The 26,643-nt window shown below is 37.5% G+C and overlaps 2 protein-coding genes across 3 annotated transcripts in view; one reads left to right on the forward strand and one right to left on the reverse strand.

The window, feature by feature from the left end:
• The window catches only part of EFL1 (elongation factor like GTPase 1), a 68,726-nt gene extending 53,285 nt beyond the window's left edge, over positions 1-15,441 (reverse strand). The window contains exons 1-12 of one of the 2 annotated variants that reach the window (XM_027715783.2): positions 15,393-15,441; positions 14,815-14,917; positions 14,058-14,125; positions 13,778-13,862; positions 13,118-13,251; positions 12,375-12,512; positions 11,414-11,628; positions 7,921-8,044; positions 7,245-7,321; positions 6,971-7,107; positions 6,072-6,194; positions 4,845-4,944 (exon numbers count right to left, since the gene is read on the reverse strand). In XM_027715783.2, the coding sequence (XP_027571584.1) occupies positions 4,845-4,944; positions 6,072-6,194; positions 6,971-7,107; positions 7,245-7,321; positions 7,921-8,044; positions 11,414-11,628; positions 12,375-12,512; positions 13,118-13,251; positions 13,778-13,862; positions 14,058-14,125; positions 14,815-14,905 (1,292 nt within the window). In that variant the 5' untranslated portion in view covers positions 14,906-14,917; positions 15,393-15,441. Of the gene's footprint in view, positions 1-4,844; positions 4,945-6,071; positions 6,195-6,970; positions 7,108-7,244; positions 7,322-7,920; positions 8,045-11,413; positions 11,629-12,374; positions 12,513-13,117; positions 13,252-13,777; positions 13,863-14,057; positions 14,126-14,814; positions 14,918-15,179; positions 15,271-15,392 lie in introns of those variants that run through there. The other variant, XM_039390047.1, reaches the window with a different exon arrangement.
• Positions 15,442-15,486: 45 nt separating this feature from the next.
• SAXO2 (stabilizer of axonemal microtubules 2) lies at positions 15,487-24,829 on the forward strand. Its single transcript, XM_027715788.2, has 4 exons — positions 15,487-15,593; positions 20,459-20,638; positions 21,836-22,038; positions 23,663-24,829. The coding sequence occupies exons 1-4, from the start codon at positions 15,553-15,555 to the stop codon at positions 24,634-24,636; spliced, it is 1,398 nt and encodes a 465-aa protein (XP_027571589.1). The 5' UTR covers positions 15,487-15,552; the 3' UTR covers positions 24,637-24,829.
• Positions 24,830-26,643: the final 1,814 nt, after the last annotated feature.

Raw genomic sequence — 26,643 nt, forward strand, 5'->3', positions numbered from 1 at the left:
TTTTACCAGTTTAAATTCCATGAGCTCATGGACACGTGACCTGACTTCACAAGGTGCGAAGGGAGTAACTTCAGATAACATCTTTAAATCCAAGTAATTGAAAGAGAATCCTCCAGATTACTCTTCATGGCTCTGCTCTTCAGAATTAAGTTCTAGCAAAATCATTGGCTGCTGTTCCACTCATCTGGCACTCACAGAATTCTGACAACAGCATCCCTAAGGACAGCTCTGTCAAGTGCAGTTTATTTGCTCCTTTTCAGCACAGCCTGTGTCCAGTGGTCTTGCTAATCCTTCTAAAGTTTGTTACTTTCTGTATTAAACTACTTAATGTCTATGGAACTATTTCCATTCACAAACTAATGTACAGCTACCAAGATCATTTACTATTGTTTCTGTTGCAACTGAAAGTGCTATGCAATTCACAGTAGAAATAAATGTGCAAACAACTGAAAGTTATCCAAATCAGAATTCACATAAAATTTCATAGAACAATCTTCCAGAGCTCCTGCAACAGGGAACACTCAATAACTCTTTTGTATTATATTACATAGCAGCTTTCATTCATTCTGAGATATGTAATGGAATAAGATATCAATACCAAGCTGTCATATACTGCCTTGAAAAACACTCTAGAATGATATATGGACCTTTGGTTTATTTCACATGCTAAATGTGCAATAAAAAAAAGAATAAACTCGAAGCAAAACTCTTCCACAATGTTACAAGCTTTTCTCTCTTAATCTTACCATTACACAAACTAAATTATGCCAGGAGATCCAAATTTCAGCCATTACTACATATTTCTTCCTTGGATCAATTCCAAAGGTTTTTTGCCGGATTCAGCTGTATACTGTTACACTGAAATCTTTTTCATGATAACAGTAATAGGGGTTTTAATTTTTGAAAAGCATATATTAGTCTATTAATTACATAATTGTGTGCCAAATTCAGATGTTAACCTGCAAATCTGACAGCCTATTCAGATGACTCATTTCTAATGCACAAACTACTATTTAGAACAAATTATTACTGAAAACAGAAGCTGATGGGTTCAGGTCACACTGAAGTCACTGCAAGTCATATTGCCTTTAAACATATAAGTTAATTTACTTGCAAGAAGACAGTAATTCCTTACACAGCTTGGAGCTTTAAAAATGTTCTCATTAGGATCAAGACAATGTAATGACATTTCAGCTGAAGGTTTGGTGAAAATTACAGGATTTTTTTTTCCAATACAGTTTTTAGGAAACATTAGAAAGCAAAGAAAAGAAATACACTACAATCTTGGTTTAAGACAATCAATTAAGCTGAAGCATAAAACAGAGAAACAACTATCATCATAATTTCATGCAGAATTTTATGGGAAAGTGTCTGTTTCCTGGTGACACCTAAAAAAAAACAGTCCTGATTTCAAGCTGACTGAGAAAGAACCTTTCATACTATCTGGAGGGAAATGGTACAGGTATTATAGGTTTTATATCCCCCACTGCAGTAATGAAATATAATTTTAGTACACCAGCTTATCTGTTCAATAGACTTTTCTTTATTACCACTGGAAAGCAGAAATGGAATTTTTCCAGTGTACTCTATTTATTTACATTATTCAGCAGGATTGTAAGATGGCCTTGAAGTAACATAAAAGATTTGCCTCCTATTGCTGACATGGCATCACATCACTGTGACATTTATACATAAAGCTCTACAAAGTTAGTAGATGATTTCATCATAACATCTGATATTCAATTTATATTTTCTTAGCATTTTACATTAAATACACCCAGCAACACTCAAAAGCAATTGCAACTAACTACTAAATATTTCTCTTTTACACTGGTTTAGATAAACTGGTTTAGAATTCTGAACCTCAGGAAAACTGGAACATTTAGACCCTGTACCTAAATGCCAAGTTCACCTTTTATTTATACACCTACACTCAACCATTCTGTGTTAGACTGTAGTTCAACGTAAAACACCAGTGGGAATGAGAGAAAGAGGCAGCATATGATGAATGAACACCTAATTCTACACACAGCAATACTTGAGAATAAGTAACACAACCAACCATGGCCTCCTAACACAAAGCCAGCAGCTCCAAGAGAAGCCAACATGGGCCTGTTTCCTACTGGTTTGGGGTTTAGATATTTTAACATCTAAAGGATGAGGAGGAGTCCTCATTTGTTTAACTCTGCTCAACTGTCAGTTTACATCTTTGATTTGGTTGGAATTAGGGAGTAATTTCAGAAGTTCGGAAAGAAGAAACTGGAAGACAAAACATATTCGCACAATTCTCGTTTCTTCAGAAAACCTGATAAAAACTCAGGACATACTGGTACCATACAAAAAGTCAATTTTCAGTTCTTTCCAAAGAAAGACAAATCCAAGCTGACTTGACAATCAAGCCAACTTGACAACAAATTATTTTCTGATGCATTCTAGTGTAGTAACAGCTGACAAACTTTGCTATTTTACCAGTAAAAGCAAAATCATAGCAGTTTTAATGTAGAATCTATTAATTTTAAGGTCACCTTCTAGGAGATATTAGTTGCCAACAGCAGTCTCAAAGGAGGTTGTTTTAATTAAAAATCCATCCTTTGTTATCATTTACTGTACACCCTGGACTTACAAGAGTTTTTTCTTTTTCCCAGCTTATTACAAGCAGATGGCAGAAATAAGGCAAACTATAAAAAACTGCTGCAAAGTCAACTTGCATCTTCTAAGAAAGTTACAAACACCTTAGAAAAGTACAAGTCTTGCAAAAAACCAAAAACTCTCAGATTTTTTACATGCTTAAATTAATCCCTCCCCCACCCCCAAAGCATGCAAATAACCACAGCAGATCAGTCCAGCAGTCAAACATCAAGATACACAAGAATAGTTATGTCTCCTCAAAATTAACAGTAAATAAAACATACAACATTTATTCACGTTCTTTAATAGGTAAACATGAAACCACTGGTAACAGATATAGTGGAGATATTCTTTGTTCCTCCCTATGTTCAGATATTCTTATGGAGCACCCTCATGGAATGCCAGTTTAAATACTGGATCTCTCCTGCTCCACTCGACCATCACTCAATTCTGTTAAGTACAATCTTCACTGTGTAATTGTGAATAGCACACAGTGTGCTCAGGAACTACATTTACACAGTGCTGTCTTTTAAAACACTTATATTTTGCTTCATGGAGATACCTTTGACTCTTTAGAACTAACTCCCTTTTCAGATTTCTTCAAGAACCGCTAATCTGTAGAATCTTAACACATAAAATATCAAGAAATACACATTTAGCTATACTACAATGGAATCCAACTGTCACCTCAAAACAAAATCATTAATAGTACCTAATCCACAAAATCACACGGTACTGCTTATGACTGGTTATCTCAAAGGAAAACACTCAGGTGATTTCATTTTAATGATACGAAGCCCAGCAAGAAATACTTTTCAAAATAACTACATAGCAAGACACTACAATTTTCAACATACTGAATAAACAGGGGGAAGGGAAAGTAACTAAAATCTTGAAAAATTCAGTGTCTGGTGCATGTGAAAGCCAACTTTGCCCCTATGTCACATTCTCATGACCTCAAAAGACTCTCAATCTTCCCAACAAATAAAAAAACAAGTCATTATTAGTGATAGAACAGCCAGAAAGTGATGGCCTCAGTGTACTCTTCTCTGATAACTAGAGTACATATCCAGGAGGGGAGACAAAGCAGGAATGGCGCTGCTGTGCCACACCAGGACCTGAGAAGAACTCATGTTTCAGATACTCAAAGCAAAACTGCACCATCTAGTGTCTGCTCAGTCCAGAAGTGCAATGCATCTTTTCCCTGAACTCACTGCAAGAAACATTTTTGGTGGAAGATTTGTAGACAAGCTCAGCAAGAAAAAACTAAAATAAATCTAGGAAGCGCGTGAAAAATCTAGGATAGTAGTAAAGCTTTCAAATATTACTATTGTAGCAGTACCATTTTTTTGCACAACGATTTAACAGTCACAATCAGTCCAATTCAGCAGAAAAATTTATATTTCCTATATTACTTCACTGTACAGTAACAATCCCAGAAAAACACAACATGGCCAGTTAATACAAAAGCTGCCTACTGAAAATGCTCCAGAGGCTTAGAAAGATGAAAGGTTAAGATGAATATTCTTATAAACTCCTCAGAAAAGCACATTTCTTCTGAAAAAAAACCCAGATGACTTCAGCTAAAAGTAGTACACTTAAGTGTGCCAGGGAAATGAAATCAAGAAGGATCTACTCCTCAGAGAAAATAATATGGTTATTAAGCAATAAAAAGCTGTAACAAAACAGTCTCCCAAACCTCCCAGAAAAAAACCTTTTGAAGTGCATTAGTGCCTTTCAGGGCATTGAATAGAGTTAGTCAAGGTTTGGACTACTTTAATTAACCCATTTTATTTTGCACTTGCAACGAACTGGATGATCATTGAGATATTGTGCCCAATTTGATGGGAAGTGTTTCCTGGTACAACACAAGCTGTTATGGTCATGCCAACACAACCTCACTGAAAAACTAAGGAAGTATTACAACTCAATCATTTCCACCAAACATCCTGAAACAGCACACAGTGCATGCATTAAGATGATATATTTGGACAACAGCACTATTCTCCAATAGATTTGTTGTACCTTCTAAAACTAATATGATTTAAAAAAATATCTTTTAAAGTCATTCAGAAAATCTTTACTTGAGGAAAAAACTTTATTGAATTTCAAGAATCCACTATTTTCTCAGGTCTAAAACAACTTACCCACATTTTAACATGATTTTTTTTTCCTAGAAGTATCTAATGTAGGTCAGAAATGTTACATTTTCTTACCTTGGTTTATTCTGTGGTAATGCTTTTGAATCAACAGGAAACATTTTGGAAACAAAGACAATAACTGGGGCTGTTCCTTCACTACTGCATTTCATAAAAGCTGAAGAAACACACAAAAAAAGTTATTTTCACTTTTTTCCCCCCAAAAGTATGAACAGATTATGGCTTTACCTTAATTTTACAGGCATTACTGTTCATTTTCTATTTCAATGGGTAATATGCTACAGACAAATTAACAGGAAAAAGTAGAAAATTACTCTGGCCTAATCATTTGATAACACTGCCTGTATCTTCAAGTGTGTTTCACAATAAAATGAGCACAATTGCAAAAATGACAACAAACTACATATACTCCAATACTAAAGGTATTGCTTTGATATTTAAACCTGAGTTTACCAGCTGATTTAGATTAGAATGAAAACCAGAGAGCAGCTTTAAGACTGAACTATCCAGTACCTCAAAGTACTCTCCCTCCTTTCAAACAAAAGGAGGAAGTCCTGCAAATGCCCATGTGCTCATGAAATCCTTCCAACATCCCTGCAAGCACAGATATTCCTCAAAGGATGAAAGATCCGCACAAAACTTAGCAAATACTTAGGAAATTCCCATAAATTATTTTTTTCATCCAAGTTGGAGCACATCATGAAATTCAAACCAGACACAATACCATTCAAAATTTCTAACAACGTAGAAACTGAATAATCTTCTCCTACACTTCTCCCTTTCATCTGATATGTGAAATCCTCTTAGATTTCTTGATGTTCTCCTCAAAATATTGTTCTACAACTAATATCCAATTACCAAAAGCTGATCAGTACACTTGCAAAAATTAAAACCAAATTCAAACCACTACTGGCTAAAAATTAATGATTTTAATATTGAAGTTAGTAAAATATTCAGTTCTCAATTACATTTTCAATTCTACTATTAGAACTAAAAACAAGTATTAACCTCATATCCTTGTAAAACCCTAGCTTTAAAGTCTTAGACTTTACATCACCTGCAGCTTGAGTTTTTGAAAAACCATGAACATATGGGATTGAAGACAAATATGTAAATATAATCTTATCAAATTAGACTACAACATGTCAGTGACAAACATCGAAAAAGATATTACAAGTAAAATAATTATAAATTTAAGTAGAGATTACTACACATCTTAAGATCCAAAGACAAAACCATCAAGACAGAAGTGACCTTCATATTACTGGGAGAACACCTACTCACCACTTTTCAGTTCTTGAGTTTCTGGCGGCAAAGAATCAAATGTTCTAGCTCCAACACACATCAGCTTTTCCACTCTCTCTGCTGTGATGTCAAGAGGACTGGGAACTTTATTACACACCATGGCTAAAACACATTGCTAAGGATACATATTTATATTTCCTTACTGAATGCAAATAACAGAAAAACAAATGCTTTCAATGCTTCTTTAATTCAGCCTCATGCACTAACTGCCAGCAACAACAGATCCAAAATCCAGTTCTGTCTGTCACAGTGCATACAGGTTCCTCTCAAATCAGAAACAATTTTTTGCCACTTATCAAGTGGCCCACCCTATGTGCAACTGGGAAACTAAGAACAGCATAACTGGGGCAAGATTTATAGAACTAATTAGTATTTATACATCAATAATTTGTGCACATCTACTATAATATAATACATATTATATTATAAATGATGAGCACAGCAGACAAACAACAAACACTGATTTTGGATTAAGAAATTGTATGCCTAAAACATAACATCAGACATTTACAGAACCTCACAGACAGAAGACCTATGACACTATTATAAACAGGAGATCGGTTCCTCCTTCAGGAAAACCACTGAAATTTGTATATAAAACTGTATCATGAAAGTGTATTGTTTTATTACCTCCAGTTTAATAATTTAGTTTCCTAAAAACAGCATGCATGCAAAAGCACGAAGTTGGTAGAAATATAAGAATAACTGCAGATATGTAACTTGCAATGTTACAAGCAAGAAAATAGGTGCAGATACCACAGGCACAGACATAAAAAAAGGGAACATATCATACCAAATCACACACTGAAATATGTGAGCGCACTCTGAAGTCTGAGAACTGTCAATAAAACCAAAAATAGTATCTTTCCTAAGGATACAGAGGACTGCATCAGATATTGGCAGCCACTGGCTACAAATGGCATTAAGCTGAACTTTAGGGTCTGCGTGCCGTGACTCCCGTGGACCAATTTTCAATCCTAAAGAGGTGACTATCTTTTCTATTTTTTCTTTGTCCCTGTAAGGAAAAGAATAAATAGATATAAAACAGAGTAGCAATACGTAACAAAAATCTATAATCTGTGACTATTTGAAAAAAAAAATCACCACAGCACACAGAAAGAGACGTCATGAAAACTTTATAAATCTTCTCACCTTTTCATAACAGCTTCATACAGACTCCATATGTTGTCCAGCACCAACTGCACAAACAAAGGTTTCTTTCCTTTTGACTGGTAGAAGATAAACATACAGCTCATTACCAGCAATTCCTCACTTTTACAATAGGCTTAAGACTGCACTTTTCCTAAAGAGCATGTAAAACCTTTATTCAAAATCAGGACAGTTATCTGTTTCCACAAAAGATCACTACTTCAACAGTCTGTCTTATAAAAATGCTATAAGGCACAAAACCACAAAATTTAGAAGTAGAGGACAAGGGCTCCAATTTTAGAAAAAGTACCTGATAAATATGGCACATAACTACCTTGAGGTTGGTTATCCCCCTTTTTATAACTATTTATACATTTATAACTATTTATAACTCTTAATCCTCACCTAGGTAAACACCAAAAAAAATCATGATTAAATGACAATAAGGAAACTCCCTGAGAGATGAGATTTCCTCCATGTAGCATCTGAATAGTCAGTTTTGGAATGTTCTCTGCTCCAAGGGTTGATGCAAGGCTATCCTTGTGACTTTATACCTCCAGTGACACTGAGTGAACAGGTACTGAGGTCAATTTTCACAACACACTATGAGGAATAGAATGAAAAAATAAAAACAAGCCCCAAAATAAAAACCAGGTAAAATTTTTGACAACCTCCCTACCTGATCACCTTTCATTATCTTCTTTGCTTTTGTATTTAGATAATAATCTCCCCATAAAGTCTTCAGAAGTACTGCAGGCTTGATTCCAATCTTTTGGCTGTACAGTTTGGCAAAATGCTCAATGCTGAAAGGAAACAAAATATACCTTGACAGAAGTGCAATGCTGTTTACATGTTCTTATCAGCCCAAACAACAGACAGACAGCTTGCATGAAAATCACACAAAAATCTCAAACCCTTCTTTTACTCCCACTTCTCCAATTGTTCTCACTTTAGCTCACATTGTTTAAGTTACACCTGCAAAAATATTTAGTCCTAACAGGTCAAAAACATGAGCAGTATTTGAATGGCTTTGTTTTGTTTCAAGTCAGCTTCAAGGCTGTACTTGTTTATTTGAAATAAACATTTGTGTACTATCCCCTCAGCAAAAACTCAAAAGCATAATACAAAAGTTATAAATACTTATGTGGTGACTCTGAAACTTATTCTGTGAAAGATGTCCCACAACACATTTAAATATAGTCTGTGACCAGAATATTTGCTCCCTGTGCACACAGAAAAAAAAATCCACGTTTATAATTGCAACAATCCTATTTACAGAATAATGCTATTTGATAATCTTTTCTTTGAAATCCAGAATTCTTAAGTTTCTACACACATAAAAAAAGACCCGCCCATGTCAGCAAGACATGAGCTGTGAGTTCTCAACTAAGCCCAAAGAGATTTCTTTTCCAGAAATTACCCTAAACTCTCAATACAGGGAGAACATTCAAGATTTGTGCACCAGCAGCTCCTGCATAGACATTTACAGCATTTTTCAGCACCTGAGGATTATGAGAAAAACACATGCACTTACTACATTGGATGAGGCAGGCACTGCCCAATAATCTAATTTTTTTTTCTATGACAAGTCATAATACCTTCAGGAAAAGAACCCACAACCATATAACAGCAGTCAAGGCTTTCCATGATTAAGAACATGCTCCACTGATCCATATTTCACCACACAGTACTGCTGCCAGTCCACAAGTACCTCTTGAAACTAATTAAGAAAAGTGTTCTTTTTTTCCCCCCTCCATTATATAATTTATAAGAGCCAGGGTCTGCCAGTTCATTGTAAGAAACACAACAGTATCAGAAAGCCAACAATCTTCATTCACCTTCAACAAATACATTAAAAACACTTCAGGATGGGAGGGAGAAATCGAGAATTAGGACTGCTACAAATAAGAAATCTGGCAGACTGGAGTCCTGTCATTTGTCTAAGATGTAGGAACGTTTTATTGGATAGAAACTAGATTAACATAATCTTCTAATGTGTAATCTGGGAACAGTTTGAACCAGATCCAGCAGCAGAACAGTAACACCACTTACCTAAGTTAGATGCACAAATATTTTTGGCTGAGATATAATTTTGTACATGAATAGTTCAATTAATGCAATCTTAAAAGTGTTTTAAGATATACAAAGCAGAAGAGGGTTTAAATTCGGAGAATCTTAACAAACACTTTTTTTTGTTCCATATTTAATAAAAAGCATTGTAAGTTTTTTAAGTTCATCCTGAATCAGTTTAGTATTGGCAAAGAATAAACAGAAGGCCTACCAACCTTCTTTAGTATATCAATGTACCAATCACAAAAGGAGGACAAGTCATATCTAGCCCATTTCTTCCTCCCATCTGAAGCTAAGTGACAACAAATATTTAGATTTCAGCCTTATAGAAACTCTGCAAGTAAGGTTCAAGGCACTTGACAAACATTTCAAGTGGCAGGGACGTAGCAAATACAAAGAAACAACTAAAGCTTGACCAGTTATCATTCCACTGCAGATTACCCTTGCATGGAGCATTAATCACCTATCACACATTCCACTCTGCAGAAATATCAGTACCAACATACACCAAGAGCTTCTGCTGAAATTCTGAGCCAGAGAAATAACTCAATTTTCAGACACATCTGTATGAAATTTAATTCTATATGCAGAGAAATTATCGGGGAAAAGGAAACGATAAAAGGAAAATAGCTATCTAAACCTCACTTTTACAAAAATAACCATTATTTTCACCTACCATTTAAGAACAACATACGTGCTTTCTCATTACAAAGGCGATCACAGGGTGTTTATGACCATGTGATTATATCAGAATGTAGTTCTGTAACCCATAAAATCTTAACAGTTGATCATTTACTTGCAAATATCAACTAGCTTGATCCAAAAAAATAGTTTCTAAATTGCTTTTGAGCTTATATTTCTACTTATTGTAACAATGTACTCCACAGTACCACTTCCTCGAAGAATCATTTTTCTTAATGTTTAACATTCCCTTGTGGCACACTTAGAATACTAATGCAAAACACAGGCAAGTTTGAACTTCCCAAAACAAAAACTTAGCTTTTTGCACAGACTTTATCAGTAAACAAAACAAAAATAAGCTGCAAATTGTCCATTCTTTATCCACCCAGGAAAAAAACAGCAGATAGCTCTACCAAAACACGTGCATAACAATTTCAGCCCAAATACTTTGTGTAAGAATAGTTTGTTATCATAATCCATTTTCTCCATGAAATTTCCATGAAAAGTTACCAGTCAGGAAAGCTAAAGCCCACAAATACCAAAATAGTGTTTCCCTGCACATCATAAACAGGAAAGTAACTGTGGGCACCATATGGGAATGGAGAACTTAACATGAGATGTGTTAATGTGTAAAACAAAGGTATCAGAAAACTCCCTCTAGCCTTCAGAAATGGAAAGGCCTCCCCTCACACATATCCTCTATGAAAGATCTCTTTCAGACTTAAAAACATGTCAGAATTGGAAAATTTGTTTTCAACTTCTTTGCACACTTCTCTGATTTTTCTTTTTATAAATTGTTATTACTCGTGACAGATAACTAAACTATAATAGCTGATTTTATTTTCCCTTTCCTCTGAAGTGACAAGAAATGCCTGTGTTAAACAACAATCTACACATGGCACCTTATTTAAGAGTTTGACTTTGACTTAAAAATCCCGGAGAAGATTTTTCTAAAGGTTCTGCAATATTCAAGACATTCACTGTATTACTGAGTGGATCTATCTAATTACATTTTCATGATGTAGACAATGACTCCACCTCGTGGTAACCAGAACATGTGCAACCTTCACACACCTGCTGCCCTCCCAAACTAATCTACTTGTGCAGTAGCTCCTGTACTGCTGCAGTTTTTGGCCTTGTCTATCCCAGTCTATCAAATGCCAGCATCTGATAAAATACTGAGTTTACCAGGCTAGGCTGGACATCACAGTGGGCCCAGCAACTGCTGTCTAAGTAAAACAGAGGTCCCTGTCACAGAGACAATGCTGGTAGTACTTTCAGCTGTTCAGTGTTAATCTATTAGAATTGATTTATATACAGTTGCATATCACAGAAAAATCTAAAAAACATCTTTACAAATATGGAGCAACTGCAGTAATCAAGTAAAAAAAAAAAAAAGAAAAAAGAAATCCCAGACTTACCCAAAACCCCAGCCATCAATTGCACTGGCAAACACCACATTTCCATGTTCTGGTGAAAAATACAGATGTGAATCATCGGTATCTTCCAATCCAGTACTCCAGTCATAAATTTGATCTCCCGGTGCAGTGTCTGAAACATTTTCACTTTCTGTTTCTTTCTCAGCTCTTTCTTCTAACACTTTGGAGGTAAAGAGTGCTCCAGTGACTGCATTGATCTACAGAAGGATATGTAAAAACATCTTCAGATTCATTCACTCTTTCACAACCCTTGCAACTCAAATGCAACCCTCCAAAACATAAAAAGAGAGGTTTTGTTAACAAGATAGCATTGCCTATGATTCATCCAGCAATTGAAAACACAGACATTGTGTATCTAATTCTGCACATTTGAAGACAACAGAAGTTTATGAGACTAACACCATATGAGACATAAACATCACAGAGTTTTCAAGTCAAAGTCCACCACACCAGGACTGAATCAAAGAGGATCATGTGTAACACACTTGGCCTCTCAGAACAAGGAATGGTGAAACAGAAACTTGTTACTGGCAACAAACAAACAACAGAGGGCAAAGGGAAGCCAGGCAGGAAAGTGCTTAAAAGTAAACTCTGGGGAAAAAAAAAGTTTGAGGGCAACTTAACTTAAAACTCAAAAGAGGAATCAACTTTATTCCTACATAAACCCATCCATATCAGGAGCAGTCCAAAGAGATAATTCGCCTACCTCCAAAGAAACTTAAGCAATTTAACAGGAAAAACAAAACATTCAGCATATTATTTCTAAAAAAGAAGACTCTTCCTGATGACCTGTCAAGAGGCATTTAACACTCTTTTCTCTGTCACAGGCTTTCTGAACCTCGAAACCTATTAGAAATAAGATGTGTCCCAATGTTTAAGATTAGACTAAATGTCATAGTGCAATAAAATCTGCTGTGTGAACATGGCACTATGGCCTGAATACCTGTTCTAAGATATTCTTAAGGTGCAAGTATGCCTCCTGAGGGGTGAGCTTCAGCTCCACAATCAAGCGATCGATTTTGTTAATCACCAACACTGGGCGTATATTTTCCAGCCATGCTTGTCGCAGGACTGCTTGAGTCTAAGAAGGAAAGAGTTTTAAAAAAAATATCCATTACAGAAAGCTTGATACCACAAAAAAAGACAGAATATTAATAAAATAAAATATAATCCTAAAATTGAATAAACGTGTAGTAAAGGACAGGTTGACACTCAAACCAGAAATCTGATTCCCATGGTGTATAGTGTTAGTTATTGAAGAATTCTGCAGAATGGCAGAATTTCATGGCAAAAACACCCACAATAACAAAAAAACCCCTATTTAGAAAAGCATGGTTTTTTTTTTCATGGCTATCTCAGTTTTATTTTGCGTATTTTTTCACTTTCAAAACTCTAAGAGTCTACGTAAATATATGAAATTACTTCTTTAAAGAATTCTCTATACAAATATTTCATTACCTGAAAATTTGCATACTCACTGTTTCAACCCCGCATCATTACACCCACTCACCAGTATTGTTCAGTTTTTCAGCACAACTACTTTCATACCTCGAGTGCACTGTCATTTATTAAAAGTTTTACAAAACTTCTTAAACAGCTCAGCTTTCATTTCTACATAACACACTTCAGACTTCACTTATTCTGTCTCCCCTACCCTCTTTCTCTGTTTAATACACTTTATTTCACCTGTGGACAGACTCCTTCAACAGCATCCACCACTATGATGCAACCATCACAGAGTCGGACAGCAGTAGATACTTCCGAAGAAAAATCCACATGCCCTGGGGAGTCTATTAAATTAATGAGGTACTCCTGATCACCTAGGATCAAACAATAAATTAACATTTCAGAACAGTTTTCAAAAAATATTTCTTTCAGCCACCTAGCTTTATCTGTAACTGTCATGACATTAACTACAAAAAAACCTTTACAGCACAGTGTAACAGGCATCCTGACATAGTAGTAAGGACTGTACTAGAACTTGTTTTTTTGAAAGAAGTCTTGCCTTTAAGTGCCATTAATTCAAGATTAAAATTTAAGTACTTAGATCTAAAATAAAAAGATAAAGGCAACTATTCTTATAGCCTCCACTTGGAGATAGGATTGAAGATGGTTTTCCTATTGCTGAGATGAAACTCAATTATCTTGGCTGGCTGTTGAATGCATGATTAAGTCTCTGCAGAATCCACAAATTCCTAAATGGCCTAAACACAAAAAGCCCACAAAAGAGAAAAATACAAAAGTAAAAGCTGCACGCAAAAAGTTCACAACAGCAACAACAAGAAGACAGGGAAAACTAACAAAAGTACGTATTACAAATCACATTTGCCAGCACAAAAAACTTACCTTTCACAAAGTGCAGTGAAATTGCACTAGATTTCATTGTTATTCCTCGGATCTGCTCATCTTCTCTACTGTCTAGATATCTCAGCTGAGTACAAAACCAAAAGAACAGATGATGAGTCTGTAGAATTATCTCCACAATTTCTTATCAACTGTCAAAGACCACGAGCGCAAGAAAACAAGGTTTAGCAAGACTAGAATTGGAATTTTCTTAATCATCACAGATTTACAATCCCAGCATGCATACACCAGAATTTCATTAAAAAAGACAGTATAACTCTACCTTTCCTGCCAAGCGGCTGGAGATTATTCCATTGCTAGATATAAGACAATCAGCTAGAGTAGTTTTGCCTGAAAACAAAAATAAATTACTTAGATTAAATGAATACAAACAACGGCAAAAGATGTAACAATATTATGAATGCCGACAACACGCAGTGTTCTAAAACATCAGCACTAATAAAGGTTTTTAAGTACCACAAAAGTATAAATTAACTTTCAAAAAACCAAATCCGATTATTCAGCTTCACCTGTTAGGTACACATGAATTTGTTTTTGAAGACTGGATGCAAACTTACCTGTCATGACCCGAAAAGCAATTGAAATAACAAACAGTATATCAAAACCTCAGTATAGCAGGCAATTAGAAAAAATATTTGTGTTATAAAATAAGTGTTTGTTATTATTTCCACCTACATAACAAACCTGTTGTAGTAAGTAAACATAGAAAAAAACCAGCCTACCTTACAAGCACATATTTCATGCTGACATTCACCATCACAGAAGTAGAAAACATTCCGTTTCAACTATTCCGAACTATTACAGTATAATGCTCTCTTAAGTTCTTAAAGATAAGCTGTACCAGGCCAAGAAAAAGGTGCATAAAGCAAATTTACATCCCCGAATCAGGTTTAAGACAGTTTAAAACTAAACTCATGAAAACCTACTGCTTTGAACCAGTGACCAAAACATCTCACCACCGTTCCAACACACACAAGTCTCCTCTGGGGGTCTCTGCCAGCCACAAACACCTGCCTTACCATGATCCACGTGGGCTAATATACAGATATTCCTGATGCCGGACGTCTTCTTCTGGAGGCCAACCATCTTTTCCACGCTGGTGAGCACCATGGTCGGCTACTTCTGTGAGCAGAGGAGAGTATTTTATTTAGGAGCCAACTTGAGAAAACGCTTTGGATTTTTTTTAATTACATCAACTGGGATTAGCGCTGCTCATCGGGGAAACCCCGTGGAGCGCGTCCCGTCCCTGGGCCACCACCTGCACCGCACCCCGGACACCTCAAACTCGGAGAGCACGGGCCTGTTCGGACTTTAACCCGGAGCAGGAGGCTGGGCTGGGTCAAGTGTGGTTGGGGACAAACACTGAGCCCGGACAGGCACAAACCTCACGGGTCACCCTCCGGCCGCGGTCCGCCCTCCCCTGCCGCCCCTTCCAGCGGGCACCGCCGCGCTGCCCCCGGGGCTTCCCCGGCCCCGCAACGCCCCGGGAGCGGGGCACAGACCGCCCCGGGGCGAGGGCTGCGCCGGGGCCGGGGCGGGGGAAGCGGGGAGCCAGCCCTGCTGCCCCCGCGCCCGTCCCGGAGCGGGGAACACTCACCTGCGCTCGCTCCGCGCCGCTCCCGGAAACCCGTCCCGGCGCCGCTCCCGATCCCGCCCCGTGACGCCGGACGGAAGCCGGGCCGGGGCCGCTCCCGCGGTGCCGCCGTTGCCACGGGACGCGGCGTCCTTGGTTACCGGCCGGGGCGGCCGCAGCGGGGATGGGGCCGCCGCGCTGCCTGTGTGAGATCTGCTCCTGCGGGTGAGTAGGTTCCGCTCCCAGCAGATTCGCGGACGGCACCACGATCTGCTGGAGGGCAGGAAGGCTCTGCGGAGGGACCTGGACGGGCTGGAGCGATGGGTCGAGACCGACGGTGTGATGTCCAACAAGGCCAAGTGCCGGGTCCTGTCCTTGGGTCACAACAACCCCATGGAGCGCTACAAGCTTGCGGCAGAGCGGCTGGAAAGTGGCCCAGCAGAAAAGGACCTGGGGGTGCTGTTTGACAGCGTCTGATCATGAGGCAGAGTGTGCCCAGGTGGTCAAGAAGGCCAATGGCTCCTGGCCTGTGTCAGGAACAGTGTGGCCAGCAGGACCAGGGACTCGGCACTGGTGAGGCCACACATCAAGTGCTCTGTCCAGTTCTGGGCCCCTCAATTCAGGAAGGACATTGAGGTGCTGGAAGGGAGTCCAGAGAAGGGCAATGAGGCTGGTGAAGGGTCTGGAGCACAAGTCCCATGAGGAGCAGCTGAGGAAGCTGGGGTTGTTTATCCTGGAGAAAGGGAGGCTCAAGGTGACCTTATCGCTCTGTACAACTCCCTGAAAGGAGATTGTAGCCAGGTAGGGACATTCTCTTCTCCCAGGCAACAAGTGACAGGATAAGAGGACACAGCCCTAAGCTGTGCCAGGGGAGGTTTAGGTTGGACATTAGGAGGAATTTCCTCACAGAAGGGATGACTAGACATTGGAATGAACTGCCCAGGGAGGCAGTAGAGTCACTGTCTCCAGAGGTGTTTAAGGAAAGGCTGAATGTGGCACTTGGTGCCACAGTCTAGTTTACATGGTGATGTTTGGTCACAGAGATCAGAGGCAGGCAGTGAGCAAAGCTCCTCACATTATTTTTGGCTGAGACTCTGGTGAATTTTGCCCCATAAAATTGTTTCAAAAGTCCCAGATTAATGAAGAGTTGGAAAGCATTGTTTTCATGATGAGATAACAAATCTGGCTTAGGCTCAAGTATAAAGATGGTGAGATAACACAATGAGAGAGCACGAAATAAGGTTCAATTCAACTGAAAATTCTCAATCCAAAAACCTAGTTTAATAATACAAATAATTGAATTAAACATGCAGAAAGATTGTGGTTTAAAACAAACATCACTGAAGTTTTTACAGTCAATAGAATCTTAAGCCATTATTAGTTTAGGCAGCACATTGTGTTTGCTTCAGTGTATAGTGTTTCTGTTTTTAGGGGAAGGCTGGTCACTTGGCAGTGTTACCTGGATATTGGAATGCATAAACATCCTAGAAGAGATTTCAAAGCAAATATAAAGATCTAATGTTTTGTACAAATTATCATTTAGCTATTTGCAGAAAATTTTGTGGACATAAAATTACTGCTTAATTCTAAATAATAAAATAACAGGAAACAATCTTTCCTAGCTTTTCCCAGAAGAAAAAAAAAAAAAACACTAAAAAAACTTATAAATACAGGGAGAAAAGCCAGTACAACAGAACTTTATTCTGCCTTCTCTAATACAGGATGTAAAATCTGGCTTCCAAAGAAGAAAAAAGCCTCTGTGGGAGATGACCTCTCTGCACTCAAGAATAGTATTTGTCTGCTATAAAAGATACATAAGATGTATACAAAGATGCATACAAAAGCATAAAAGATACATGAAAGGTGCTTACAAAAGCATAAAAGATACATGAAAGGTGCTTACAAAAGCATAAAAGTTTAGTTTTGAGGTACAAAAATAAACTACTGCTTTGTCTTCTCAATCTGTCAGCTACCCCTCACTTACTGCACTTTTGTTATCATTGTCATAAAGATCTAGATTCTGGAATAAATGTAAGTTAGAAGGAAAGAGGAAGATCTCTCTAAAATATCTCTAAAATAAGCCATCATACTGACCACATGGAAATAACACAAACCCCCAATAAAACCGACCGGATCTCCTGTCAACATTAGGAAAGTAGGTAACTCCCAAAAATAGTGTCCATCCATCATTTCTGTCTTTCAGACCACAGCATGTGTACTGTCAGTTAAAAAATAAAAGTTTTGAGTTGGAAGGGGGGCTTTAATAAGTTTTTTATTATGATAAACATTAAACCTTTCTCATTATTAGTCTAGTTCTCTGGGAGGAAAAGGATTTGTGGGAAAATTTCAAGGGTCTATCTAGCATTGCATAAAAACAAATGTATGTATGCCAGGCCCTAAATAAGTGAAATGCACCAGCATTCTATTAAAATAACCAGAACAACAGCATTTGGCACAAGAGAACTCATACACTGTCACTTCTAGTTAGCTGAGATTCTATTCAGACCTTATGCAAGCCACAAGTTAGTTGGTCTCCCTCAAGGAAGAGAAAGAATAATAATCCATCAAAGCAGGCACCAGTCAGTCATGGGAAAAGGCACATTCTCACCAAATTAGTTTGAATTATCAGTAACTCTGGGGTTGAAATTAAGATAAATACAAGGAACAACAAGTTAAAAATAATCAGTGTTTCAAGGAGTTCTGGCCAAACATATTTCATTTATCAGAGCTGCAATCTGTCTTCTCTGAGGATTTGTAGCATTGTGATGGCCTATATAAAGTTATTATCTAAATGAAAACTTTCACTTTAGCTGCTGGACAACATCCTGAAGTAGATTTATCGGTTTACCGAAAATACCCTGATCTCTTCTCCAAGTCAAATTCACATTGATATTAAGGTAATTTTACGTTGCTATTTAGGCCCACTGAAAGTACTTTCACAACACAGAGTAGGATGGAGGATCTTCCTGAGCAGTCTCATCTGATTCAAAGTAATTCTGTACATAGAGTCTGCTCAGAATTATTTCATATACTAGAAATGACTGGGATGAAGGACATTTTTAGATCAGCAATGAATTCTAATAAAATTGCAAAAATCTCTTCTCTTGGAGAGAGAGAGTAGATAACTTCCACTTCTGGGTTAAATCTACCAAGAACTACAGGCTCACTCTGCAAGTAATTATTTTTCTGGTGTCTGTTTCTGTTTGTAGCATGTCCATTCAGCGATACTAACAACCTTGCTTTGCAAATATTCAGAGTCAAGTCCTTAAAGACTGGTGACACCAGAGCAGAGGAGGCTTTTTTGTTTGATGATTGGTCTGGATCAGCATATGGCAAACTGAAGATTGTCACAGTGAAGTTTTTGCAGATGAATAGTGTTTGTTTCAAACTCCTTTGAATTTTATGCCAAAAAAATACACGAAGAACATTATAATTTGATAACCTATATTTCAACTAGCTTTCAAAGCATCCAATGTTTTTTGTTTCTGCATAGCTGTTACTTTTAGAAGCTCTGTGACACAGCGTATGCTGTTTATACTTTCTGAAAAAAACATTACAAAGGTGAAAACTGAGTTTCATGACAAATGTAATGACAAGCAAACACTGTGCTGAGAAATAGCACACACTTACCTCCTTGTTTTCCTACTTTTCCGTTCTTGCCCTCTTCTTCCTTTTTCCTTTTCCTTCTATGTTCTGAAAAGGTCTCTCAATTGTTACTTGACTTGATTGAAAAGGAGTAAGGACCTTGGGCTTTGAAAGGATCTGGATTCTTAGACAGGGCTACTTCATTTCTCATTTTTTGAACTACTGAGCTGTCAAATTCAGGCAGCACAAACTAATCCCAGCTTTAGGATCTCCAGTCTCAGATAACTTCTTGTAGTGGTTTTTCCATTTTCATTTTTCCATTTTCCCAACAGGAGTCCTTCGTGTCTGTTTCTGTATTCCATTTTACCTTGCTTTAATTTATTGTTTTTCTTTTTGGTAGTGAGTACTAGCTAAATTTCTCCACATACCTTTGAACTATTCCTTGGATATCTACCTTCCAGAGACTTGAATTTATTTGTACTCAGTCAGAGCTGTACACTTTTACCCTCCTGGGTTTTTAGATATTTTTGCTTTTCATGTACAGAATTTTACAATACTTTTTATTTGAAAAATTATTTACTGGTTTTTTCCCTTTGCTATTATCTGAACCAGTATTGCAAGTTGTCAGCCAGAAGGAGGAAGATCTTTTGTTACATATTTCCTTGAGGGAGAGTTCAAACAACAATCACTTCAGCCAGAGAGATGGGTTTTATGCAAATTAGAATGAATATAACAAGATTTTCAAAACAATAATAACATGTAAATTTTAATTTTATGAGTCATTTATGCAAAACAACAAGGTGTAAGTAAGGAATTGTCATGGTATACCTTTGAGCACAACGGTGTCATTGATTTAGGCATCAATGACAAGCAGGTGTAATTGAAATAAAACCTATTAAGAAAAAAGAGATGTTTACTTCTAAATAAACATGGATTTGGGATAGAATTCAGTCAGTCCTTGGAGAAAAAAGGGGTTAAAAGTCAGAAATGGTCTGCAAAACACCAGAGATTCCACACCACTAAAATTTTAGTCAGAAAGTATTAACGACAGTGGTGAAAATAGGTGAGATGTACAGAAATAAAAAGACAAGTGATAAGGGAATACAGTAAAAAAGAGGCAGTGTGAGACGAGAAATGTAGTTAGTGATCTTTACAAGTAAAACTAATAATATCGATAAAGACTAAAGAAAAGAGAGGAAAGCCATCCTGGTGGTAGCATCATTGAGAGGACTGAGTTCAACTCTATCCATCCCTTGTACTCTGTACCAAGGACTAACTCACATCTGATACTGTTTTTATTGATGTATTAGTGTACCGTGCTCTGGGACCCAGGCCATCAGCCACCAACATTTTGCGGTTTTCTCACTCAGAACTAAGATTTTAAACCAAACCTACTGACACTGTTCGATCGTCCCCATTTGTTACTCACTCCCAGTAGATGGTGTGTGGGTTTTCCTCTGCAATGAAACGATTCCGAAGGATCTCACCCGCTGTGTTTTGCCCAGGCGCCATCGCTGCTGCCATAAACGCACGAAGATTTACGACGATGGGCTGCCACCGAGCCACAGAACCGAGTATGTGGACAACTACCCCGGCTATGGCAACATCTGCCCGCCCAGCAGCTGTAAGCCGAAACCTGAGTTCCAACAGCACCGCGGCAAAATGGACGGGATCTCCATATTTAAGTAAATATTTTGAAGCAACGCGTTTTACCACTGCTCTGTGAAGTTTTTCATGCTTTCTTTTTTTAAGGGGGGGACTAAACATTGCACTGCTGTCTTCTCAAAATGCAACCGTTGCATCCTTTATGCTTTTTGCATATTTAAGGTATAGATTTTGAGTACAGAAATACGGCTGCCACAGAAAGGTGGTAAAAAATAGCAAAGCACACGTACAGAAAGATTTGTGTTATTTACAACGTCCTTTAGCCTGTAAAGATAATGTAAAATTTTTGTCTTCGTTTTCAGCCTCTTTAGGAAATCTAGGTCTTGTGGAGCCTGAAAAGCTGGCAAGCTGGGGAACTTTCTGTAATACACATGTGGAATCTGACATAGTGGGAAAATGAAATCTTAAGAAAAAGGATTTTTTTTTTTTTATTCATAGTTCTAAATTATTAGTTTCAAGAAAGCAAGCTGTAAAGGGGTTTAGGAGTCCTGTCAGTGCACAGACTCTGATGTTAAGCTTACGGAATTAAAGAGCATCTTTCAAAGAGAAAAAGATATCACTTATTCATTGTTAGTGATGTGACAGGCACACCAACCTTTACTTTTTCCATTATTATTTTTCTTTTAAGCTATGAGGGCAACAGGTGAAACTTCTTTGTTTATTAAAAAAGAGACATAAATAAAAAACCCAAATGCCATTCTGTCAGATTGGTCATGTACTGTATGGACTGTTTAGACACCCATATATATAATATACACCCTTTTAATGTAATGTGCCCATATAAAACCAGTGGAATTATGTTTATGATTATATTCCATTCTCCTCATGCCAGTACTAAATGCTACCCCTCGTAGTAGTTTGAGCTTTGCTCTGCTTCTGCTTCCTGGATCATTTCTTTGCAAAATTACAGCAACTTTCTAAGCCTCCTTTCAGATATTTTAAATAATATTTTTAACCTGTGTATGAGATTCAGAGTGTTGAAAAAGTTGCTTCACCATTTACCTTTGAAAAAAGGCTCTATCATGCATCAGAGCCCCTTGAATTTATGTACTATAGTTTGCTTCCCTCTGTGCTACCCCTCTAACATATGACATCAGGATGATTTTTCAGAGTAAACATCCTAAGCTGTCATTTTTCCATATAGTGGAAAGAAACTGACTTCTTCAGGGAAAAAAAGTAGTTTTTTTTAACCAGTCTTTTCTTTTTCCCCACTTCAGAACTGATTATTTACCATATGATGTTGTGAAGAGACCTTTTCGGGCACCAGCAGAATACAGACCAAAGTCGGGAAAGATTGACCTGGGGACCATATACCAGAGAGATTATAATCCTCACAAAGTAGGACCAGTGACATTAGCAAGACCTCGAGAGAGAAAACACACTACAGATGCAAAATTGGATACCATACCAACCTATCGAGGTAATGAGATATGCCACCTACAGAAAGAGAAATAACCAAGATGAAGGGAGTGTTCTGAATAATCTACATTAGAAACTGGATTTGTTAGTTTGGGACAGAGTAAGACATAACAGAAAGCAGGTCATAATGCCTTAAAATGTTGAGCACTCCAGTTGTTCAGGGGTGATGTTCATTAGTTCTAAACAAAAAGTCCTCTCTGAGGTTTTCTTGGCTAGAAGGAAATTCTAACATACACTTGGTTAGGCTATCTCAGGCAAAAGTGGATTGTAATTAGAGTGCAATATATCTTTCAGTTAGTTTTAGTTCATGTGACATATTTTGCCACAGAGTAGGTCAAAAGTGGATTTTGGATTTCTGCTTGTGTATGTTATAGCTTGTGTATATATCATCCTAGTAAGGATCTGTCTTGACACAAATTATTCTATTACAACAGTCAGCAGAAAGGAGCTAAATCTCCTTTTATGTCATTCTGGGAAGTGACCTTGATAAACTTTACACCACTAGAGAATTTTATACATGTGTTACTGAATTTGTTACATGTACTGCATTTCAGCCAGTTAAAAGTAAGTAGAAATAAATTACAAGATACAATCTACTGAAAACCAAGATGTTCCACATTATGATACCATTGGTATCAAAGAGGTAGTTGAAATAAAAAGGATCAGATGGGGGTATTAAAACAGGAAATTAGAATTCTTGGTGTGAAATGAGCAGAGGAGAGAGTGCAATGACAGAAGTGCTGGAAGGATAAAATGTAAGAAAACAGTCTCTTTAAAATCAGTTATACTGCACTAGCTTCTTCAAGCTTAGGCCTCTGCTAGACAGAAATGCATTTATGTAAATACATTCTATTTATATTTATTAATTGTAAATAGTTACAAGGAAATGTAAATATTTCTATTTAGCATGCACATAAGTAGTAAGTTAGCAAATAATGAATAAATTAGCCTTGTCCCAGCACACAACTTAGATAGCATGCAATTGCTTTTTAAAATTTAAAATGCATGTTAGCAACATGAAACAGGGAGTAAGGATGAAGGAGTGAAAAAGCACTGAAACTAAGTACAGGAATTGCAACCCAAAAAACTGATTTCAAGTGCCTGTAAAGAAGTTTAGACTGGGCAGTAAGTTTGGTAAGTTTTGTAACTATAGCAGAACAGTCTGGCAAAGAAAACAAAAATCCCAAGAAGCTTTAAAAGGATGTAATGTTGATATGGAAATTAGGAGATGATTCTATCAAGCAGTAGTGAACATGACCCATTGACCTATAAGGTTCCTTTCACTCTTGTATACTTGCATAAACTTCTAAGTAAAATGGAAGATATTGTATATAAAACTTGTATAGGGCTATTTTCTGTATAAAGCACACACTAAATAAGCACATGCAAAATTCTTTTTCCTTGAGAAAATAGTCAAAACAAGGCATCATGTACAATTCTGTCTGTTTTAATTACACACTATAATAGAAGACAGTCTTGCCATATCACGAACATGCAGATAAAATTATCATTCTCACATCCATTTTCTTTGTTTTGCAAGATTTAATACCAGAAGAATTTGTCTTAATTTTAAAGGAATAGTCTTAAGAACACCTGTATGGTGGAATTTCGGTTTTGCCTTACAGATGACTATAGGTTATGGGAAGCTCAAAGAACGGAATCTTGTAAGGTGGAGCAGACATACCAGCCACCTACAGAGAGGTTTGGAAATCCTTCCACGTTTCAAGATGACTACATTCCTAGGGAACCAAATCCCCCAGAAAGTTTTAAACCTTCTGCAGCCAAGCTGCCAGATGGGCCTTTCGATGGGAACACCATCCATCGCACTGCTTATGTTGTTCATGAGATGGAACCACGATTCGTAAGACCAAAGGAAGAGTACAAGCCGTGCGACCAACCCTTTGAAGATCTCACAACCCACCAGAGAGACTTCAAAGGGATACCTGGGCAACAGGCAAAAAGCTGCAAGCCCGAACACAGAAAAGTTGGATCTGATGCTCCTTTTAATGGAACCACTGAATTCCAGGATCGTTATCAGCCAGTGCTGGTTTCCTTGCCTGAGTTCCGCAAACCCAGAGAGTACGTTCCACCCACAGACAAGATGGATCTTAACTCCACGAACCGTCTTGACTACATTTCACATAAGATTTCTCCTGCTGCCCCAATAAGACCACCTCATGGAAGAAGAATCAGTGGACCTTTTCAAGGGAACACTACTACAAGAGAAGACTTTAAACCTTGGAGCATCTGCCCACGAGGGCTTATTAAGAAAGAACAAGAAATTCCAAGACCCACGGGAAAATTTGCTGATTTAACTACATTCAGATCTCACTACATACCACTTCAGGGCACTCCAGCTCAAAGTTGCAAACCTGTACATGCTGTAGGTCTTAATGCAGTTCCTTTTCAAGATGAAACTCTGTATCGCATAGATTACACTCCAAAGAAAACAGAGATCTGCCCCGCACATCATCCCTCTAACCTGGGTTATGTCTATGTGAACACAGATTCTCAGGGTCACCAATTCTTCCGCCGGTTGAGTCCAGAACCCTCTGAGCCAAATTGTAATCCTATTCCAAACGAAGTAGCTGTGACATAATACTGAAGTGCAATATTTCAAGCACCCTGGTGAAAAAATCGGAATTCAACTTGTTCAGTTTTTCTTTAAATAACACTGAAAGCAAATAACGCAAATTTTGCTTTTAGAAGTTTGAAGAAAACCAAAGCAAAACCAGAAGTTTATTACAAGACCAATAAAGGTTTGCCAAATGCTCCAGGAATACTACATCTTACATAGTATCTGTCCTTTTTTTGATTGTACATTCTGATTTCCTTGAATTCTCAGATATCATTATGCTCCATCTCAAGCATATGTATTGCACATTTAATTCTTCCAGATTTTCTGCAACCAAATGACTGTATTTGTGAAATAGCAAGTGTCTTTTGATGGTAATGTCCTTTACAGAAAGCAAATAATGCTATCTATAATAATCTAAGTAATCAGCAATAATCTCAGTAATCTGGTAAAGTCTTCTTCTTTACATTTTGCTGCCCAAATCACAAGATAGAATGCCATGACACATTTCTAAAAACCTAGGTTTAGCTTTAGTCATAGTTACTTTTCCTTCATTCCATTCTAAAGTGAGTATAAAGGTCACACTGTAATTTCTGGTAGCAATCAACAAGTAGTAACCTTGGTCTTTTTCTGTATGTGTAGTTGAAACCATTCAAACACCAAAAGCAGATCATTAGACTCTGTTTTCTTATTTCCCTAATCATGCTCTTTCAGCCTTACTTCCTAAAGTAACAAAACTGATGCAAAGCTCTGGCCACACTGAAACCCTCAGTGCATGTGTCCTCAGCAGTTCAGTAATTTTTAAACCCAGTGTACAAATTCAATCAAATTTCACAATGAGATTGCAAAGATTTTTTTTTTTTTTTAATTTCTAATGTAGATGGTGGGGAAGGAGAGAGAATCAGGCTCAAAAGGTTAACATCTGCTGTAGTTTGATCCTGCTCTCTGATTTTTAAAGCTAAACAGTCGGTTATCACTGCCAGAGTTCACTGCAGAGGCAGTCTGAAGGAAAAAATGGCAAAAAACTGTACAGGTGTAAGTAGAGATAACAGAAAATAGTGTAAACTCAGTTAAAAAAAGAAATATCAGCCAAGATGCAAAAATCTGTAGACAGCCTAGCTTCAGTCTGTCTGGTCTTCAAAGAATTTCTTGTTCCAAATACACAGAAACCAAATTTTTTACAGACATTTTATATGACTATGCTTCTGTATGAGATATTTAGTATTTTCTCTATATATCCTTAGCTGATTTTGGGGAATCTAAATGAACCAATTAATAGTTCTATGATTAACTGTATTATCATGCTCTATCACAGTACTCCAGTATGATTTTTTTCTCAGTATTGCATATCTTACGCCTATTGGTGTAGAACAGAGTTCTGCAAAATTATGTGCCTGTACTTCATAAACAAAATCAATCATAAAAGGGCTAAGAGAAACGATAGAAACATTTTTAAAGCAAGAACTTGGTCATATGAAAGCAAGAAAGCTGAACTGGACATATCAGCTGTGCACAAAAGCATTGCATGAGAGAGATCCAGACATCATTAGAGCATCAGTCACTCTCAGACAATTCTTCTTTCATACTGTGTTTTTTAATATGACTTATTTTGTTAATGAAACAGCAATTGTTATCCTTTTCTTTCTGAAGATTATTCACGTCCCTCAGATTGTGAATGAACAAGGACAATGTAAATCTGTGAGATCCTAAAAGTAGGACAGGAAAAAGTCCAGCTCATTGTCATCTTCCTTTACCACAGAAGAAAAACTTATGAACACCCCTTTTAGTCAATCTCTGTCTGGCCACAGCTGAGGAAACAACAAAGTCAAACCTTTGCACAGTTACATCTACTCAGGTCCATATCCTACACACAACCTTGGTACCTCTTGAGCAGTTTACAGAAGCTCCTAGTGCCTTCCAGCTCTCTTTCCTAGGGAGGGAGAAATGCAATCTGAATCCATGAAGTTACATGTGCCTGCATGTTCTGATCCAAATGGCTCTTCCTCTGAGTCTGTGAGTGAGTCCAGATGC

This window comes from Pipra filicauda, unplaced genomic scaffold (assembly GCF_003945595.2).
Source record: "Pipra filicauda isolate LSUMZ 115617 unplaced genomic scaffold, ASM394559v2 scaffold7_size6619720_pilon, whole genome shotgun sequence".
Taxonomy (NCBI): Eukaryota; Metazoa; Chordata; class Aves; order Passeriformes; family Pipridae; genus Pipra; species Pipra filicauda.

Coding starts and splice junctions, on each gene's coding strand:
- SAXO2 (XM_027715788.2), top strand. CDS start 15,553: ATGGGGCCGCCGCGCTGCCTGTGTGAGATCTGCTCCTGCGG. Junction 15,594..20,458: donor TGTGAGATCTGCTCCTGCGG/GTGAGTAGGTTC, acceptor TGTTTTGCCCAG/GCGCCATCGCTGCTGCCATA. Junction 20,639..21,835: donor GACGGGATCTCCATATTTAA/GTAAATATTTTG, acceptor TCCCCACTTCAG/AACTGATTATTTACCATATG.